The 20,222-nt window shown below is 38.1% G+C and overlaps 1 protein-coding gene across 1 annotated transcript in view; it reads right to left on the bottom strand.

The window, feature by feature from the left end:
• The window catches only part of nptnb (neuroplastin b), a 46,756-nt gene that overhangs the window by 12,610 nt on the left and 13,924 nt on the right, over window positions 1-20,222 (bottom strand). The window contains exons 3-6 of the mRNA XM_063005162.1: window positions 13,085-13,268; window positions 12,205-12,299; window positions 5,695-5,831; window positions 2,224-2,497 (exon numbers count right to left, since the gene is read on the bottom strand). Of these exons, the coding sequence (XP_062861232.1) occupies window positions 2,224-2,497; window positions 5,695-5,831; window positions 12,205-12,299; window positions 13,085-13,268 (690 nt within the window). The remainder of the gene's footprint in view (window positions 1-2,223; window positions 2,498-5,694; window positions 5,832-12,204; window positions 12,300-13,084; window positions 13,269-20,222) is intronic.

Genomic DNA, 20,222 nt, shown 5'->3' with positions numbered 1-20,222 from the left:
GTTTTTTACGTTTTGGACCGATACCGTGCCAGCCCTACTCAACACATACTTTTCGGTAACTACTAAGTTGTTCCTTAAAGCTCCTTTCATACTCTGTTATAACTTGTGAGAAGTTCCAAAACTGGTGATTTTGTTAATTACACAAAGTTCACATATTGCCCATGTAGGCATGTTTTGAGTTTTTAAGCATTGCATTGTAAATTAGCTTTGATATATTTATCAAAATTAATAAAGCTAAAAAAAGGTAAAACAACAAACAAATCCTTTTTTACTTACTGTTTCATTTTCAGGAAAGGTAGGATTGTAAACCGACTATGAAGCTTTGAAGTCGATTTCAGACAAAGGTGATTTGCTTCTTTAAAACGTTTCTGAAGTGCCTCCCTATGCACCATATTCGGCATTATTATTTAATTTTAAGAAAAACTGAGAACGTTACTAATTATAAATGTGAGAAAACTAGCCTGCAGTAGAACAACCTTGTTACTAAGTATGTGAACAAGACATTTACAAAGGAGAGAGAGCAGCAGGTTTAGCTTCTGTTAGAATGCTAAATATATGTGTGGTAGCTTTCCAGTTTAAAATGTGTGGTTTATTGAGAAAGGACTGATTGGTTTGTGGCGGCACAGTGGATAGGACTGTCGCCTCACAGCAAGAAGGTCCTGGGTGTGTGTGTCTGCCCTGCGATAGACTGGCGCCCCGTCCAGGGTGTTACTGTGTGCCTTGCGTTCATTGAAAAGCTGGGATAGGCTCCCTCCACCCTAATTAGATAATCGGTTAAGACGGTGAGTGAGTGATTGGTTTGGAAATAGATTATAGTGGAAAGTTCAAATACATAATAATATTCTCACACTGTCTGATAGTCTATGTAATGGTAGGTGACTTTAAAGGGTCAAGGATAGCACAAAAAAAATACATTTTTTGCATGTACCGCATGTTTTTTCCAGTATAAAAAACAATAAGTGGGCATTAAACTGTGCTAAAGTTTTTACATATTTTAATTATCCTGTATTTTTTATAATATATTTATAAATACTCAAAAATAAGTAAATACACTAATGTTAATCTATACATACAATTTTTTATTAAATTTTATTAAAATCAGGTTTAGTTATGAAATCAGGAAAGTAAGACAAGCTCTACAAAGAAAACACGGCTAGGAAGCTTAACTGTAAATACTGAAACGGAAGCAGTAAGGAAGTAACCAGCAAGTTGCAAGGCGTACAAAAGGGTGCAGAGAGAAAACAATGCTTGCTGACAGTGTCTTTTAAGACAAATGTGAGATTATTTCGATGTGCAATTTGCACAACGCTAAACTGCCATCTACAAGCTTTTCTATCCTAATAGTTAGGAACATACATCAAATCTTGAATTGCTTATCTGGATTAAATTTTTTGGGTTTGTTCTTATTTCTTTCAGTTAAGTCATTGGCAATTTCCAAACCAAACTGCCCTGATATTGAACAGCAATCAGCCTAGGATAATAAGTCGTAACACATGCTTTACTTAAGATCTGCAGAGCCAGCCACTGCTTTTTAAACTGTTTTCTTATATACACAGATCTAAATGGTTTAAATCTACAATGTTGCTCTGATGTATAGGTGACATAGGAACACCATTGCTGTCTTTGACCCCCAACCATGTATAGGTATGGCACTGTCTGAGATTGGGCAAATGCTTTCAAGTTGCATCGCTAGGAAATACTGGTTTTGATTTTAACCTTATTTGATGTTAAATGTGCCGCTGGTTAGTCTGCTACTTCTATGCAAACTAGCTCAAAACATTTGAGAAGCAAATTTGTTTTGTACAATTTCATGTGGATTTTTAAATGACATTGATTGTGTAAGGTTTGGCAGTCAGGGACCATGTTTATTCTAATGCAGTGAGGGCATTTTGTCAAATGTTGTTAGGAGAGACAGCTGTATTTACAGTATTACAGGGCTGAAATGTGTCAGACCACCAGCTAAATGTGTTTTTAAGTTTGTCTTGAGGGTTTAAACACCCTCATTCTAGTCAGAACTTGATACTTAACACACAAAAGCAACCAGAAGCAATATGTCTTTGATTATGAGCTAATATTGCAATATAATCTTCTATAATGTTCTTCCAGATGTTAGAGACTCTACCTTCTACAGTAAATTGCAATGGTTCAAGCTGTCCTTAAATGTATTATCTATCGTGCTAGTATTAAGCAGAAAAAAAAAAAGAAAGAAAATGTGTAACCTACCGTCTGGTTCCTCGTCCGTCTTTTTGCGTTTCTCGTAAACCACAATGATGACGACCAGAATGAGGATTTCTGCTAACACTCCCAGAAATGGCCAAAGTGGGGCCAAATGACTGCGCACTCGCAGGATCAACATTGATTCTTTAGTTCCAATAGCGTTTGAGGCGATGCAGGCATACTCGCCAGGGTCTGTACTGATGTCTAGATTGATAACGTTTAATTCTGTGTAATTGTCCTTGTTGAGGATGAAGAAACGTCCTGTACTGTTGTCGATGTCCTGGAGAATGAAGGTAATGTGTATTAGAAATACAAATTTAAACATGTACTTACTATCACTGGTACAATCAACTAAAAAAGTTATACTTTATATATCTGGGGATCCACCCAGTTAAGTTGAGGTCACTTGTAAAAGACATGCATGCCATGGCAGTCTTTCAATAATCTATGCGACACATGATTTATAATTAAAACAAAAATCATTCATTTGTAAAATTGAGTTTATTTTTGGTTTCCTGAAATAGTGTAAAATCTGCAGGATAATAAATATGCACACAACAACCTAAATTTCTAATTTGGTGTTGAAATAGAGCTGCACCAATTAAAGGTTACATGGAAGAGTGGTTTCTCTAAAGGTAGAGAAACGGAAGTCTCTAGAGGTTATTGAAATTTATCAAGGTCTTAGAGGCCTTCATGCCAGAAAGAAATCCCTCATTCAGCAATATCTTTGTCTATATGATCAGCATCAAACTTTCCTTCTTGTGCAGCAGCCTTTCAGTCGATGTGAAGTTCACTTGACTTTTTAATTTTACAGACTAAAAAACACATATAATGATGGTCTGGCTTGTTTTTTTTTGTTTTTTTTTTAATGCTATGAACTTTTAAGGGCTTAACTTTTCCAGCTGCATTATATGGCCAAAGGTATGTGGACATAAGCTTGTTGGACTATTTCAAGATCATGGGCACCAATATTTTTTTTAAATGCTATCCACATTATTTTGTGTTTGGAAATGCCTGTGTAGTCTAACAAACATTTATATTTCAGACACTGATTGGGCAAGAAGGTCCTGGGTTCGATCCCCAGGTGGGGCGGTCTGGATCATTTGTGTGTGGAGTTTGCATGTTCTCCCCGTGTCCACGTGGGTTTCCTCCGGGTGCTCCGGTTTCCTCCCACAGTCCAAAGACATACAAGTGAGTTGAACTGGAGATACAAAATTGTCCATGACTGTGTTCGATATAACCTTGTGTGAACTGATGAACCTTGTGTGTAATGAGTAACTACCGTTCATGAATGTAACCAAAGTGTAAAACATGACATTAAAATCCTAATAAACAAACAAACAGACACTGATTGGACAGGTAGTCCTGGTTTGCTTTCTAATCGACTTCAAAAGTGAGGGCTTTGTACAGGCTACTGAAGCTCTTCTTCTGAAGCCAAACTCTACAAACCACACCTTCATAGACCTTACTTTGTGCACAGTGGTGTATATAATCCATTTTTCATACCTCTTTGCAACTGGTGTGACTAAAACACCTAGACTTAATAATTAATACATAATTTAAAAAATTTAAGTCATACACTGCATTTTTAGACACACCCAACCACCAGTGTTTTGAATAAAAATAAAAAGATACAGTAGTTGGGTATAGCAAAATGGCACTGGCAGTATTGCAGTCATATTGGAGTGCAATTAATAAAAATGTCCAGCAGAGAAACTAGTTCACCTAGAAACTGTTGGCATTAATGTTTTCAGTACAGGAACAATCAGGAGAAGTAAGGTGTCCTAGTAGTGTCCCAAACTTTGCTTAAAATATGAACCTTCACCAGGTTCTGGATGGAAATGCCACATAGTTTTAATTAAATATATGTTCTTTATTCGGTCTTTGCTGAAAGTTATTGCAGTAGAAAAAAGTATGTGCAGTTGGTTTATTTTATAGAGCAATAAAACCAGGTGGATGTAATTAATTGTATTTTCTTTCACTTTATGAAATTAGAATTTGTTTTTTTGCTTTAATTTCAATAAACTTGCTTTTTATGTTAATAAATAACAATCTGTAATAAGGTTTATATTAATTGTCCCTCCACTGATGTGTTTATGAGTTTTTAGCTCTGTTTGTTTCTTTATTAGGATTTTAACATCATGTTTTACACTTTGGTTACATTTGTTACAGGACAGGTAGTTACAGGTTACACATGATTTATCAGTTCAAATTTAATGTCAAACACCATCACAACCAATTTTGTAATTCCAGTTCACCTAACGTAAATGTCTTTGGACTGTGGGAGGAAACCGGAGCTCCTGGAGGAACATGCAAACTCCACACAGAAAGGACCCGGACCGCTCCACCTAGGAATCAACCACATGACCTTCCTGACGTGAAGCAACATTGCTACCCACCTTGCCACTGTGCCTCTGTACTAAGGAGAATGGCAACCACGAAGAGGGAGCCACCATGCTGCCCATTCTCAGCTCTGTGTGGTCCAAGACAGTATCTCAGTTTGGTGCTGTACTAACAGTTGTACACAGCCAGTAACTGTCTGTGCTTCTCTAAAACTGTATTCTAGTTACGCATGTATGGTTTCTAAATACAACATACTGTATATCCTGCATAATATAATCGGCAGATAATCTGTTTTTAGTTTGCAGTCTGTGTGTGTGTGTGTGTGTAGCTGGACAGGAATACAGAACTATTTACTGCACTACCTCTAGCAGTTTCAGATCCTACTGATTTAAATCACAGAAATGTCACAACAAGTCAAAATTCTGTCAGTGAAGAGGCTTTTTCTGGATCAACAACATGTTTAAAATGATTTTCTGACAAGTAGCTCCTACTGCTGATGACTCTGACACTTCATTTCATTAACCACTTTATCCTGATCAGGGCCGTAGCGAGTCCGGTTCTATGGGGAAACACTGGCTGTAGGAGAGCAGGAATACCCTGAACTAGATGCCTATCCATTGTAAGGCTTCGGCCATACCGCCTTCCCACCCCTTCAGACACAGCCATGGGTTTGAATCTCAGCAGTGCACTTGGCCGGTTCAGTGTCTACACAGACTATGCTGATGGGCTGTGTCTGAAGGGGTGGGGCAGGAAGGATGGCCAAAACCTTACAGACGGCTGAAGCACCCGAGTGCCCGCTTCTGGTTAAGAAGAATGTAAATGAAATTACATTTACAATTTACATTTTATGTTTCTAATTATCTGATGGTAAAATTTCCTTTTTTGGATTCAGAATTTTCAGCAACTAAAACATTCTACTCCTCAGAACTAGTCTTTATTTAGATCCTTAACTATACTTGTTTTATAATGCGCGTAATAAAATAAAAACAGTTTAAACCCACATTTCTAAATCAATATAAATTACAATTTTACAGAAGATTCTACAGATCGCATATCAGGCCTTAGGGTTTGTAATACTGTGTGTGTTGTGGTGTGTATGTAGGTAACACTAGGATAGAACAACATGCTACTTACTACATATGATCCTTGGCCGACTTTTTTCCGCCATGTCCAGATGGGATGTGGGTATCCTACAGATTTGCAGTACAGGAGCGCACTCTCTCCTTCTTTTTTATTCTCACTTCGCTTGTGACTGGTGATTTCAGGAGCCGCTAAAAAAATAAGAACACAGTCCAGCATATTACATTTTGACACAGATTTTAGTGCATCTACTGTAGAGAAACTGTTTAATTCTCTCATACTGCAGATTAAAATAGTGTGTATTTTTACAGACATTGTACTTATATTAAAAAAAGAATTTAGTGGTACTGAGAGATTACTGACAAGATTATTACATGGAATATTATGGGTATGGTACTCATTTGGCGCAGCAGTAAAATTGCATTAGCCCACTACTACTAGGATCCATTGTTCGAATCCCCAGGGGTGCTACCAACCGATTAGGTGTCTACATACATGCATGATTGTCTATAATGGCGGAAGGGAGCATTTCAAAGCCCAGCAATAGAATGTAGTCCTGTTCTGATTTTGATACTGCATTGCACCTAGTGATTCCGGGAAAGCCAGACTCACTGCGACACTGCCCAGGATAAAGTGGTAGTAAAACATGAAAATGACTTAAGGAATGAATATTTTAGGCAATATTATTAAGCACTCAAGTAGCTGAATTATGCAAGCCCACTGCCACTGAGATCCAGGATTTGAATCTCATTAGTGCTATTGACAGGTTGGGCATCTACACAGACATGACTAGCCTAGCCATTGGTAGGGGAAGGCCATCCAGGATAAAAACTGTACAAAATCAATCATATGGATAAGAGCAATATACTGTGGCAACCTATAAATGTAGAGGAGCAACCAAGTTCCCAAGAGCTATTAACATACTTTGAAGGTTATAAAAAGGAAAGAAAATGTAAAAATTAAGCCAGACTGCCTAGGTCAGGTAAGCTTTCCCAACATGGTCAATCAACTAAATGGCTTTTGTTAAAACAACTACTCGAATACATCGTATCGAATCTCAGCTCTGCCTGCCGGCTAAGGCTGAGTGGCCACATGAACAACGATTGGTCTGTTGTTCAGATATGGGCGGGACTAAGCCGGATAGGGTCTCTCTCTTATGACTCTGCTGGCTGATTGATGGTGCCTGCACAGAGATGAGAACTTGAAACTACCTGTCTACGTGTATTTGAAATGCTTAATGCTAAATCATCAGTTTTACATACAGTCGTTACAACATTCTGTATTTCTTATAAATTGACATCTGCCATGTTGGCACCAACCTGAAGCATGCTTTTAAACACGACTCTACCAAGGACAACAGCTTTTTGCTAATCTCTAAAATTACGGTAATTCCTTTCGTGTAATTAAGCAGGATCAGGAAGAGACCTGGATTGTTGTGCGAGGCAAACATGGAGGACAAGCCAGGCGTGGCCTGGGACACAGCTGACATCACTGCTCTCTAATTATGGTGTACACGTGCCATCTGAGGATTGTGTGGATGCAGGAATAGGATGAGCTTAGCTGGGCATTATCCTCTCTCGCTTCTCTCCTGACAGGGAGTGAACCACCACCCCCTTTTTCTTATTCTAAATGGATACAACTTTCTCTGCTGCTTAGTGTCATTCTGGCTTCCCTCCAAAGCCGATCCCTAATGGAAGCATGTCTTGTGATCACTGATAAAAAGAGATAGGTAACATTGCTGGATGCTATTTAGAGAGAAACCTCATCCGGCTGGATTCTTTTTACCCCAAAAGGTGTAGTTTAAACCAAAAGAAATCAGCAAGACTGTCATGTATGGAGCAAAGGAACCAATATTCAGTAGAATAAAAGGAAACTGCATGAACAAAGCTGATCTTTTAAGACCCAAAGATATAAAATGTTATAAACTGTTTAAACATACATGAAGTCAAAAATTATTTTTATATAATTTATCTGCCTGGACTAAAATATTCATATGTTATTCCCTGATACTTGCATACATCTCCACGTGTAACATCAATCTTGTCAGGTGTAGAATTTAGATACAGTTTGTGATTGCCTATCAATAATCCCACACATTTTTGGACGAACAGGTCCAGTAATTTTGCTGGCTGGTGTTCCAGTGTCTTTTTTTAAATCAATTTTTGATCAATCTAGTCCTATCCAAATACCCAATCGTAATTTGTCTCCACTTCTGCAGACCTTCTGACCAAGGAGTCACAACCATCAAACGCCCCCTATGACACTTGTGCCACCCTTTACACACGCCCCTTCATGTGTCTGCATAAGCACCGGGCTGGCTGATTCAACAGCTAAGATTCAAACTGGTGGGCTAGGGTATTTTACCACTGTTCCACCCAAGCGCTGGTGTTCCGGTGTCTTATCATGCTTGAACAAGTCACACACACATTCAACCCAAGACACCATACAGTTGGCACGATTTTGTAACGACCCATTTTGCACACCACTGTCTCTTTTGATATCACTATTTATTTGTACTGCAAATCTAAGGGAGTTGCCAAACTGAATTAATAACTGGGTATACTTAGATTAGGCACGACCAGGCTTCATTACTACAGTCATGCAGAATCTAATTATCACTTAAATAGAACCTTTCAGCATCTGATGTAAACTAAAAGGTCTAATAATGAAGTTATTTTTAACTGTCAGTGTGATATTGTTTGATAGCTTTAAATTATAATTAAGATAAATCAAAAACATAAAAAAACATACAATTTCTTTCTTTTTAAGCCCAAAATGCATGCATTAAGAGCAGATTATCATCGAGGACAATAAACTCTTAGCTATTAGAAACACTGGGAGTAGATACAGGCCTTAATCCCACCCCAGCACACAAGCCTCCATCTGTTCCCTCAGAGCTGAGAGCTACAGAGCTAGATGTGCCAAGGACATCAGAGCCAGGGGGGTGGAGCGCAGGGTAGAGATAAATACACCTCACCTTTCTGCTTTTTGCCTCTGAGTTTGGAAAATGAATCAGAAGGTGTTACCTTCATGTATGGCATACATGTACTATATATCTATTTTAAAGATTATTAATTATTGTTATTGAGATAGAACCAATTATGTCAAACTGTTCTTCCATTGAGCTATATGTGCTAAAGTGAATCTACACTGACTAATACAACAATATGTTTATAAATTTAACATCATATTGTAAAATAAGCATTAAAGAGTAATAAAGTAATAAAGAGTAATTGTACGTCCGTTCTACTTGAATATAGAAAAGCTTCCTAATTCAACAGCTAACTGAACAACAAAATACAAAAAATGAGAATAATGGCTGCTAAATCACACTGGATCATCATTACACACTGAACATGATTTAATATTTTGAATCAATGAAAATTAAATTAAAGTAATTAAATACCAAACACTTTTAATTCATAAAGAATTAACTGATATAAGGTTGCCCAACATGACCAACATGTAAGAAAACACCCAAAGCTAGTAATTTTTACCTGTCTCACTCACACTATTCCAGATATGAGTAGCACTTCTTATGACAACAGTACAATTTCCAGTACCAAGCCTAATGCTAGTTTTAATTTCATCCACTTTGCTGGAAAGCCTTTCTACAAAACTTACAGAGTATGTCTGTAGGAATGTGTGCCAATACAGTCAATAGAATCAGTAAGGTTAGGTGCTAAAGTTGGAGCACCCGGCTCACAATTCAAATTTAATTCATCCTAAATGTGTTGAGTTGGGTTGAGACCAGGGCTCTGTTAGAATGGTTCTTGAACCGGTTCTGTTCAGGTTTCTTCGAACCTTGGTGTTTTGTAGAGAACCGACCCGCAGTTCCACCAGTTTTTGGAAACCAAGTGTGCGACTTCTTCTGTCTGTTATTACTGGTTATAAGTGCTCTGTACTGGGCAAATTCATCCGTCATTGTTTCAACAAGCCACGTTAAGCTTTAATACTGTCCGGGTCACTTTTACCACATCATATCACACAGTTCATCACTTTGAAAATATCAGCGAATATCAGCGGCAAACTGGATCAAAATGTAATCAGGTGAACTTTAAAAGATAAAAGTGGTTTAAATTCTATATAATTTTATAATGTCTCGTGTAAAAGCATCCAAACCTCTACACTGTGACACGCATCACGGTTCACGCTGAAAAACCGAGTATTCTGTGGTGCCAGATTAGAACGCTAGTTCACTGTCTGGAACCTCTTTTTTCGGTGGAAACATGTAGAACCGGTTCAAAATCAAGTTCATGAACCGGAACAGAGCCGGATCCGCGTCGGTTGAAAAGGGGTATGTGTAGGTAACTGGAGCTCCTTTGCAGACAGCTAGCCAAACCATGTCTTTATAGACTTTGCTTTGAGCTCAGGGGCATAATCATGCTGAAAGAGAATCATGGGGACTTCACAATGTTAAAAGCATATTATTTTTTATACCTGTTAGAAATGTATATGACAGAAACAATTATATTCAATAGTAATAAGGGTTGTCCATATACTTTTGGCCATGCTTTTGTATTTTTGGATGTTAAATGTCAGATTGTTGTCTTGCAAAAATAATGGACCTTATCTGGGGTTTTATCTGAGTCCTACATCAATGTAAACTAGAATGCTTTGGAAAGACTTCTTTGATTATAGTATTATTTAAGTAAAGGTCGTGTGGTTGTTGGTGAAATAAGAACTGTAGTGTGTGTTACAGAAACGTTCCTGAAGTAGCAGTCAGAGCTAAATGGACCTTCCCACTTTATAAGCTTTGCTCGAACTGTCCAGGCATGCTCAGTGTGCACTATGCTGGTGTCACAACAAATTGGCTTAAGTGTGCTCTGTTTCACAGGTCCGTGTCTGCAGGGGTTTATTTCTGTCTGCTTGTGATAGACTAAAGAACTGCATGTGCTTAATGTAGTTACCAGCTGAGTGGTGATGGCAATTTATTTATTAAAATCTGGTATGAGTTTGATCCGATGTGATTGTGCTACTTAATAGTAATAATTATGTGATGGAGGACAGCTGCTCTTTTGCCATCTTTTTATTCACATGGAAAAGACACTTCTGCATTTTTATAGTTTGTTGTTACTGTTGAAATGTGAAAGCCTTTTAATTAAAGATTTGTCACTTATTACATTGTATTATTATAATCTGATTATATCTGGTTAACTAAATGGCAAACTGGACAAGTAAACTAGTTAATCCAAACATTGTTATCATATAAAACATAACCACTGATTGCAGCTCTTAAATTTTATAGATGACCATACATAATATAGTTAATGTACACTGACCAGGCATAACATTATGATCACTGACAGGTGAAGTGAATAACACTGATTAACTCTTCATCATGGCACCTGTTAGTGAGTGGGATATATTAAGCAGCAAGTGAAAATTTTATCCTTAAAGTTAATGTGTCAGAAGCAGGAAAAATGGGCAAATGTAAGGATTTAAGCAAGTTAGACAAATTGTGATGGCTAGACGACTAGGTCAGAGCATCTCCAAAACTGCAGCGCTTGTGAGGTGTTCCTGGTCTGCAGTGGTCAGTATGTATTAAAAGTGGTCCAAGGAAGGAACAGTGGTAAACCGGCGACAGGGTCATGGGCGGCTTCATCTACAAACACTGGGTGCAAGACAGGGATACCCTGGACAGGGCACTAATCCATCTTAGACAAAGATGTTTGTGTAGGTGCCTGGGCAGCCAAAAGCACCAATGGGATTCGAACCCAGATCTCAGAGGTGGTGGTTTAGTATAACAGACCATTGTGCCACTCATGCACATTATTTTCATTTGCAATTGAATATACATTTAAATAGTAGAAATTAGCATAGGGTAATAAAAATAGGTTATACAACAAAGAATACAGACAGGTTTCATTTATAGCACATATCAAAGGATAATCTAGGTACAAAAAGGTAAAGAAAGTAACATTTCAATAAATAGATATTAAATACAAAAGCACAAAGTTCACAAAGACAAAAATGAAATATAAATGTATACAAGTTTTTTTATTATTTATGAGTCAAAACTTTCATGCATTAATTTAGTTTCCGCCTCGTCCCAATCAAAGTCACAATTGGTTCTGTGCCATCTGGAAACACTGAGCTAAAACTAGAACATGATTGACTGACTAGGGTGCCAATCAATTACAGTGTATAAAACACATATTGGCTTTATAGAGTCCTAGATACTGTGGCAGTTCATGGCTGGGAGTCCAAGAGAGCATGATTTGTCAATGACAAGCATTGTCTATCTTTCTGGGTCAGCACTGATTTACTCACAGCTAGAGCTGTATTTGACTGTCAAACTTTATTGCTCATATGAAATATTCTTACAGTTTCACTTTCATGATGAATTACATCATAACTTTTTCAGCTGTGTCTAATTTAGAAGCTATTTGATTGGTTGTTGTCTTAGTAATTCACCATGCAAATTGGGTTTTGATATGTGTAGCAGCTATTATATAAGCTATGATGTAGTGAAATCAGTTGTGGTTTTGGTCATGTTAGAAAAGATTTCTGACATTTAATCAAATGTAATGCATATGAGATTTTATATTTTGAATATCCTACCTTTGACTTCAATAGAAGCGTTGGCATTGGGAGCCATGTCAAAGGTGTAAACACACATGTATTCTCCTGCATCTTCTGCTCTTGGTTTCTTCAATCTGAAAAATAATTGAGATAATTATTGTTATTGATAAATTTATTTAGACATTTGGTGATATAATAGAGGTTTATAAGATATATGAGAATACAGAGAAAGCAAACTGCATATTTCTTCTGCACTATAAACAAGTCCAACCCTATTTTGCCATTGTACTGTGCATGGTGTGCCTTGGCAGAATCAGAGCGATGCCTGGGCACTCCGTGGAAATGCTGTTGGCATGATGCTGTCTGCTCGAGTCGTGACTGTCATTTGAAAATACTTGCATGCAATCTGACAGGATATTAGCTATTAGGCACATCATATCACACTATAAAAGCTCTTAAAAGGCCTATTGCTGGTAATCAAGATCAAATAATACCCAGGTAACTCATTATGTCAGTATATTTTTGGAAACGGTGGGGTAATTGTATATTATTATACTGTACATCACATCGTGTTTAAGAGGTTCATTATATTTAAGAAAATAATATTTTCACAAGCAGGTCACTAGAGAAACCTTAAGGAGTTCCACATTCTCCGCAAATGGCAAATATATTTCTTTCTTTTCTCATTTACAGTTATATTACAGTTATATTTTCTCATTTACTCCAAAATAAGTTGCATTCCTCATAAAAATGAGTAAAAACGTTTACCAAAAATGCGTGATTTTATTAAAAAAAGCAAATATTTAACAAAACCACGTCACAATTATTGGCAGCATTAAAAATTCATAAGAATAAAATGTAACTGACATGTTTGTATTAACAGTATATTTTAGACTGCACACATTAAAAAGAAACTCACGTTAGCTCTGTGTTCTTTAACCCTTTTCTTGTATTGGGGATTTCGTCATTGTTCTTCATCCAGAAGCTTTCTTTATGGGTGGTGTGAGAGTTGGTGAGGTTGCATTGTACAGTTACAGGAGGATTGTCTTCATGTGGCTTCTTAGCTGGCAAAATCTCCTGATCAGAGGCATTGATCTTTGGCTCTGCAACAAATTCAGATCTATAAGTAATCACAAAGGTGATAAATAGGTAAGAAGTTCATTGACACTCAGGCTCTTCTATTATTAACAAAGCTGTTGCTGACGCTGCACTCAATGTGTTAAAGTAACCAATTGGAACAAAACTGAGTTACAGCAAGTTTAGATTTCCTTTTATTTTTTTATAATTAGAAGGTCTAGTCTAAATTTCAGTTTCCTATTTTGGATTTACTGAAACCTATTTTAGATTTAATTAAAAGTACCCAGTTATCTTAACTTTTTATTCATTCATTCATTTTCTTATCCGCTTATCCAATCAGGGTTGCGGGGGGTTGCTGGAGCCTATCCCAGCTTTTCAATGGGCGCAGGGCACACAGCAACACCCTGGACAGGACGCTAGTCCATCGCAGGGCAGACACACATACACACACACTACACGCACACACACACATCCATTCACCTATAGGGCAATTCAGTGTCTCCAATTAACCTGACTGCATGTTTTTGGACTGTGGGAGGAAACCCACGCAGACACGGGGAGAACATGCAAACTCTGCACAGAAAGGATCCGGCCCGCTCCGCCTGGGAATCGAACCCAGGACCTTCTTGCTGTGAGGCAACAGTGCTACCCACTAAGCCACCATACTGCCTATTATCTTAACTATTTAATATTTAATGCTAATCTCTACAGTATTACAACAAAATAAACAAAAACCTTTTCAACACTTGCAGGAAGTGCTAAGACTACAACTGTTGTGATTCTTATGGTATTTTTGGCTACTGGTTAATAAATATGTAAGAAAACAAGCTGCCAAACTGATACTACAATATTGAAATATCACTTATACAGTGTATCACAAAAGTGAGTACACCCCTCACATTTCTGCAGATATTTCATTATATCTTTTCATGGGACAACACTATAGACATGAAACTTGGATATAACTTAGAGTAGTCAGTGTACAGCTTGTATAGCAGTGTAGATTTACTGTCTTCTGAAAATAACTCAACCAGACCAAGATAAACTTGTTTGGCTCAGATGGTGTCCAGCATGTGTGGCGGCGCCCTGGTGAGAAGTACCAAGACAACTGTATCTTGCCTACAGTCAAGCATGGTGGTGGTAGCATCATGGTCTTGGGCTGCATGAGTGTTGCTGGCACTGGGGAGCTGCGGTTCATTGAGGGAAACATGAATTCCAACATGTACTGTGACATTCTGAAACAGAGCATGATCCCCTCCCTTCGAAAACTGCTACCATAACGACCCCAAACACAACCTCCAAGATGACAACTGCCTTGCTGAGGAAGCTGAAGGTAAAGGTGATGGACTAAACCCAATTGAGCACCTGTGGCGCATCCTCAATTGGAAGGTGGAGGAGTTCAAGGTGTCTAACATCCACCAGCTCCGTGATGTCATCTTGGAGGAGTGGAAGAGGATTCCAGTAGCAACCTGTGCAGCTCTGGTGAATTCCATGCCCAGGAGGGTTAAGGCAGTGCTGGATAATAATGGTGGTCACACAACATATTGACACTTTGGGCACAATTTGGACATGTTCACTGTGGGGTGTACTCACTTATGTTGCCAGCCATTTAGACATTAATGGCTGTGTGTTGAGTTATTTTCAGAAGACAGTAAATCTACACTGCTATACAAGCTGTACACTGACTACTCTAAGTTATATCCAAGTTTCATGTCTATAATGTTGTCCCATGAAAAGATATAATGAAATATTTGCAGAAATGTGAGGGGTGTACTCACTTTTGTGATACACTGTATATATACTGTATACAGGTCCTTCTCAAAAAATTAGCATATTGTGATAAAGTTCATTATTTTCCATAATGTAATGATAAAAATTAAACTTTCATATATTTTAGATTCATTGCACACCAACTGAAATATTTCAGGTCTTTTATTGTTTTAATACTGATGATTTTGGCATACAGCTCATGAAAACCCAAAATTCCTATCTCAAAAAATTAGCATATCATGAAAAGGTTCTCTAAACGAGCTATTAACCTAATCATCTGAATCAACGAATTAACTCTAAACACCTGCAAAAGATTCCTGAGGCTTTTAAAAACTCCCAGCCTGGTTCATTACTCAAAACTGCAATCATGGGTAAGACTGCCGACCTGACTGCTGTCCAGAAGGCCATCATTGACACCCTCAAGCAAGAGGGTAAGACACAGAAAGAAATTTCTGAACGAATAGGCTGTTCCCAGAGTGCTGTATCAAGGCACCTCAGTGGGAAGTCTGTGGGAAGGAAAAAGTGTGGCAGAAAACGCTGCACAACGAGAAGAGGTGACCGGACCCTGAGGAAGATTGTGGAGAAGGGCCGATTCCAGACCTTGGGGGACCTGCGGAAGCAGTGGACTGAGTCTGGAGTAGAAACATCCAGAGCCACCGTGCACAGGCGTGTGCAGGAAATGGGCTACAGGTGCCGCATTCCCCAGGTCAAGCCACTTTTGAACCAGAAACAGCGGCAGAAGCGCCTGACCTGGGCTACAGAGAAGCAGCACTGGACTGTTGCTCAGTGGTCCAAAGTACTGTTTTCGGAAATCAAGGTGCCAGAGTCTGGAGGAAGACTGGGGAGAAGGAAATGCCAAAATGCCTGAAGTCCAGTGTCAAGTACCCACAGTCAGTGATGGTCTGGGGTGCCATGTCAGCTGCTGGTGTTGGTCCACTGTGTTTTATCAAGGGCAGGGTCAATGCAGCTAGCTATCAGGAGATTTTGGAGCACTTCATGCTTCCATCTGCTGAAAAGCTTTATGGAGATGAAGATTTCATTTTTCAGCACGACCTGGCACCTGCTCACAGTGCCAAAACCACTGGTGAATGGTTTACTGACCATGGTATTACTGTGCTCAATTGGCCTGCCAACTCTCCTGACCTGAACCCCATAGAGAATCTGTGGGATATTGTGAAGAGAAAGTTGAGAGACACAAGACCCAACACTCTGGATGAGCTTAAGGCCGCTATCGAAGCATCCTGGGCCTCCATAACACCTCAGCAGTGCCACAGGCTGATTGCCTCCATGCCACGCCGCATTGAAGCAGTCATTTCTGCAAAAGGATTCCCGACCAAGTATTGAGTGCATAACTGAACATAATTATTTGAAGGTTGACTTTTTTTGTATTAAAAACACTCTTCTTTTATTGGTCGGATGAAATATGCTAATTTTTTGAGATAGGAATTTTGGGTTTTCATGAGCTGTATGCCAAAATCATCAGTATTAAAACAATAAAAGACCTGAAATATTTCAGTTGGTGTGCAATGAATCTAAAATATATGAAAGTTTAATTTTTATCATTACATTATGGAAAATAATGAACTTTATCACAATATGCTAATTTTTTGAGAAGGACCTGTATATATATACTGTATATATATACACATATATATTTATTTGTTTTACACAGAATTACTATGGCACTATTATTACTATGAATTACTATGGCACTATTATTATTTATTAATTTGACACTAATTTTAGAATCAGTCATTCAGTGCATCTATTTTAAAACCATGTTTTTTAAGGATCTGAAAGCTCATGTCAATAAGCATTTGAATAAGTTGACACCAGGATTTTTGTCTAGGAGCTGAGCTTTTCCCTTTCTATTCCATGGTGGCCCTTCCATAGCAACCAGAATACCCAGATGGAAAAAAGGATGGAGAAAGGGGGAGTAATCTTTATACTCGCTCAACCTCCGTGATCACTTTTGCTATGGAGGAAGAGGGAGGGGATTAGGAGTGACTCCAATTAGCAATCCTAACACCTTCTCCTGGAGTTTAGCATACTCAACAGTCAAAGGAGATCTCAATGTCTTTCTTACTCGCTCTCTGTCTATTCCTCTCTCACCCTCTCTCTTACACTCACGTCTTCCTCGCTCCCTCCTGGGTGGCATCAACACACCACCTCTCATCTAAGACTGGGTGGCTGAGCATAAACCACTCAGCCTACGCATGCACAAAAAAATAAAGCCAAACAAATTTATTTATTTAGTAGAAATAGCTAAAGGAGCTAAGGTTAGGCTAATATAGTCTAATATATACAGTTGTTGTAGAAGGTCATTTGCTCAGAAAAACAGCTACAGTAAATTAAAACATTAGTTGTACCGTTGGTCTGTCACTATTACTAATCACATTTATATATATTGGTATATATAGTTTGTAATTAAGTATGGCAATTATTTAAAAAATAAGAATTAAACAGTAAAAAATAGTTAAATTCGCTTTTTGAGACACTTGGGAAGTCTGTATATAGGGGGGCAAAAAAGTATGCACTTTGAATATATATACACTGAATCTATTATTAGCCCTTAACAAATCATTTCAACAGGATTTAAGGATGTAAAGTCTTTTAAATACACAGATCAGCCATAACATTAAAACCACCTCCTGGTTTCTACACACACTGTCCATTTCATCATATAGAAGCACTTTATAGTTCTACAATTACTGACTGTAGTCTTTCTATTTCTCTACACACCTTTTTAACCTGCTTTCACCCTGTTCTTCAATCACCACAAAGCAGGTATTATTTAGGTGGTGGATAATTCTCAGCACTGCAGTGACTCTGACATGGTGGTGGTGTGTTAGTGTGTGTTGTGTTGGTATGAGTGGATCAGACACAGCAGCGCTGCTGGAGTTTTTAAATACCGTGTCCACTCACTGTCCACTCTATTAGACACTCCTACCTAGTTGGTCCACCTTGTAGATGTAAAGTCAGAGATGATCGCTCATCTATTGCTGCTGTCTGAGTTGGTCATCTTCTAGACCTTCATCAGTGGTCACAGGAAGCTGCTCACGGGGCGCTAGTGGCTGGTTATTTTTGGTTGGTGGACTATTCTCACAGCGCTGCTGTGTCTTATCCACTCATACCTGCACAACACACACTAACACACCACCACCATGTCAGTGTCACTGCAGTGCTGAGAATTATCCACCACCTAAATAATACCTGCTCTGTAGTGGTCCTGACCATTGAAGAACAGGGGTTAAAGCAGGCTAAAAAAGTATGTAGAGAAACAGATGGACTACAGTCAGTAATTGTAGAACTACAAAGTGCTCCTATATGGTAAGTGGAGCTGATAAATGGACAGTGAGTGTAGAAACAAAAAGGTGGTCATAATGTTATGCCTGATGGGTGTACATGCCACAGTGATTAGCTAATTCAGTAGAATCAGTAATAACACTACAGTTTTCATTATGATGTGTTTTAATCCAGATGTTTTATATTTATCAACGGCAAAAATATGCAAAAGCTGCACAAGGAGTGAATTGGGTCTTGAATTTGAAGTTGATCTTGTTCTTGGCACAGCTTGGTCTGGCTCAAGTGTGGCTTAGGATGCATTAATAAGAAACCTCTCGCAAGAATTCACAACAATAGCTGTCATAAGAGGAGATGTCCCAGATTCTGCACTTGATCAATATTATCTATTTCACATAGATTCAAGGGTCGGTATGCTGAGCCATGCCCGAATGAATAAGTGAATTGTTATTGCGGAGGTTTGCAGGCAGCACTGTGGGTGATATGTTATTACTGAATAATAGTCAAACATTTATTATAAAAAAGGCACAAGGTCATACAGGTTTATTTATTTGATACCAGATGCTTTACTGTCAGCATGCTTTGTGGCTGTTCTTACACTTGTAATACCTTGTGTCTTTTTTACTCTTCAACAGAACACAACAAAAATGCACAAAGCAACAACCAAAGATCCTAAGATGTTTTAAGGCTAAAAGGCCCTTGAGGCTAAATGTTACAGCCAAGGCACATTATTTCATGCTCTGAAGTGAATACAACAAAATAAGTCAAGTAAACCAAAAGAATACAATCCCAACATCCAATAAAACTAAGGATTAAGCTTTTTTTTAATGCCAGATAAAATATGACACAAGACAGAAGGGGCACAAAAACAAGCAAGAGAGACTGCAGACAAAAATTTGTTTGGGTATAAGAGGAAGGATGGGAGATGAATGTCAGTTCTTTGTACTCAATCCTTACATTTTAGTACCAAATCAGGACCCCCACAGGACCACCACAGAGCAGGTATTATTTAGGTGGTGGATGATTCTCAGCACTGCAGTGACAATGACATGGTGGTGGTGTGTTAGTGTGTGTTGTGCTGGTATAAATGGATCAGACACAGCAGCGCTGCTGGAGTTTTTAAATACAGTGTCCACTCACTGTCCACTCTATTAGACACTCCTACCTAGTTGGTCCACCTTGTAGATGTAAAGTCAGAGACGATCGCTCATCTATTGCTGCTGTTTGAGTTGGTCATATTATAGACCTTCATCAGTGGTCATCAGTGGTTCACCTGCTTATTGTGGAATGTTTTCAAACGGTGTAAATCAATGTTCTATCAGCTTTTTTACTCTTATTTTGTCCCTGCTCCAACTTTTTATGAGTGAGTTGCAGTCACTTCTTAAGTCATTTCTTTGTACTTTTGTACAAAAAAAGGTTCAAGAGAATTAAAAAATATGCTTCTTGCTTTTATTACATTTTACAAACTGCCCAAACTTTTTCCAACTGGGGGTTTGTATACACAGTGCATTAAAGATTTCAGTTTACTTATATTTAATTACTAAAATGTATATACCTTAGGATAAATAAAAATCAGCTAAGGTGTCCCAAATATTTCACTCTTATTAAAACAGTAATAATATACAGTAGTTAATAGTGCTTTGGACAGGGCAATATGAATTTGTATCATAACTAATATAAACCCAGAACTTTTTAAAGTATACCTGTGTAGGTTTTCCATCATATAACAGTCCCCATAAGATAGGAAGGGCATGTCAGGAGGTTGGGGAGAGGTTATAATTAATCAGCATACATCCAGTAATCAAGTACTTGTTATGTAACCTTCTAATTGATTGATGATAAAATACACAAATCCTGTCATTTGCTATTTTCACATCATATCACTATTTAAATCACTAGCTAGGAAT

This window comes from Trichomycterus rosablanca, chromosome 11 (genome assembly GCF_030014385.1).
Source record: "Trichomycterus rosablanca isolate fTriRos1 chromosome 11, fTriRos1.hap1, whole genome shotgun sequence".
In the NCBI taxonomy this organism is placed as follows: Eukaryota; Metazoa; Chordata; class Actinopteri; order Siluriformes; family Trichomycteridae; genus Trichomycterus; species Trichomycterus rosablanca.
The sequence above is the reverse complement of the archived record's forward strand: the minus strand, read 5'-3'. Positions and strand labels throughout refer to the sequence as shown.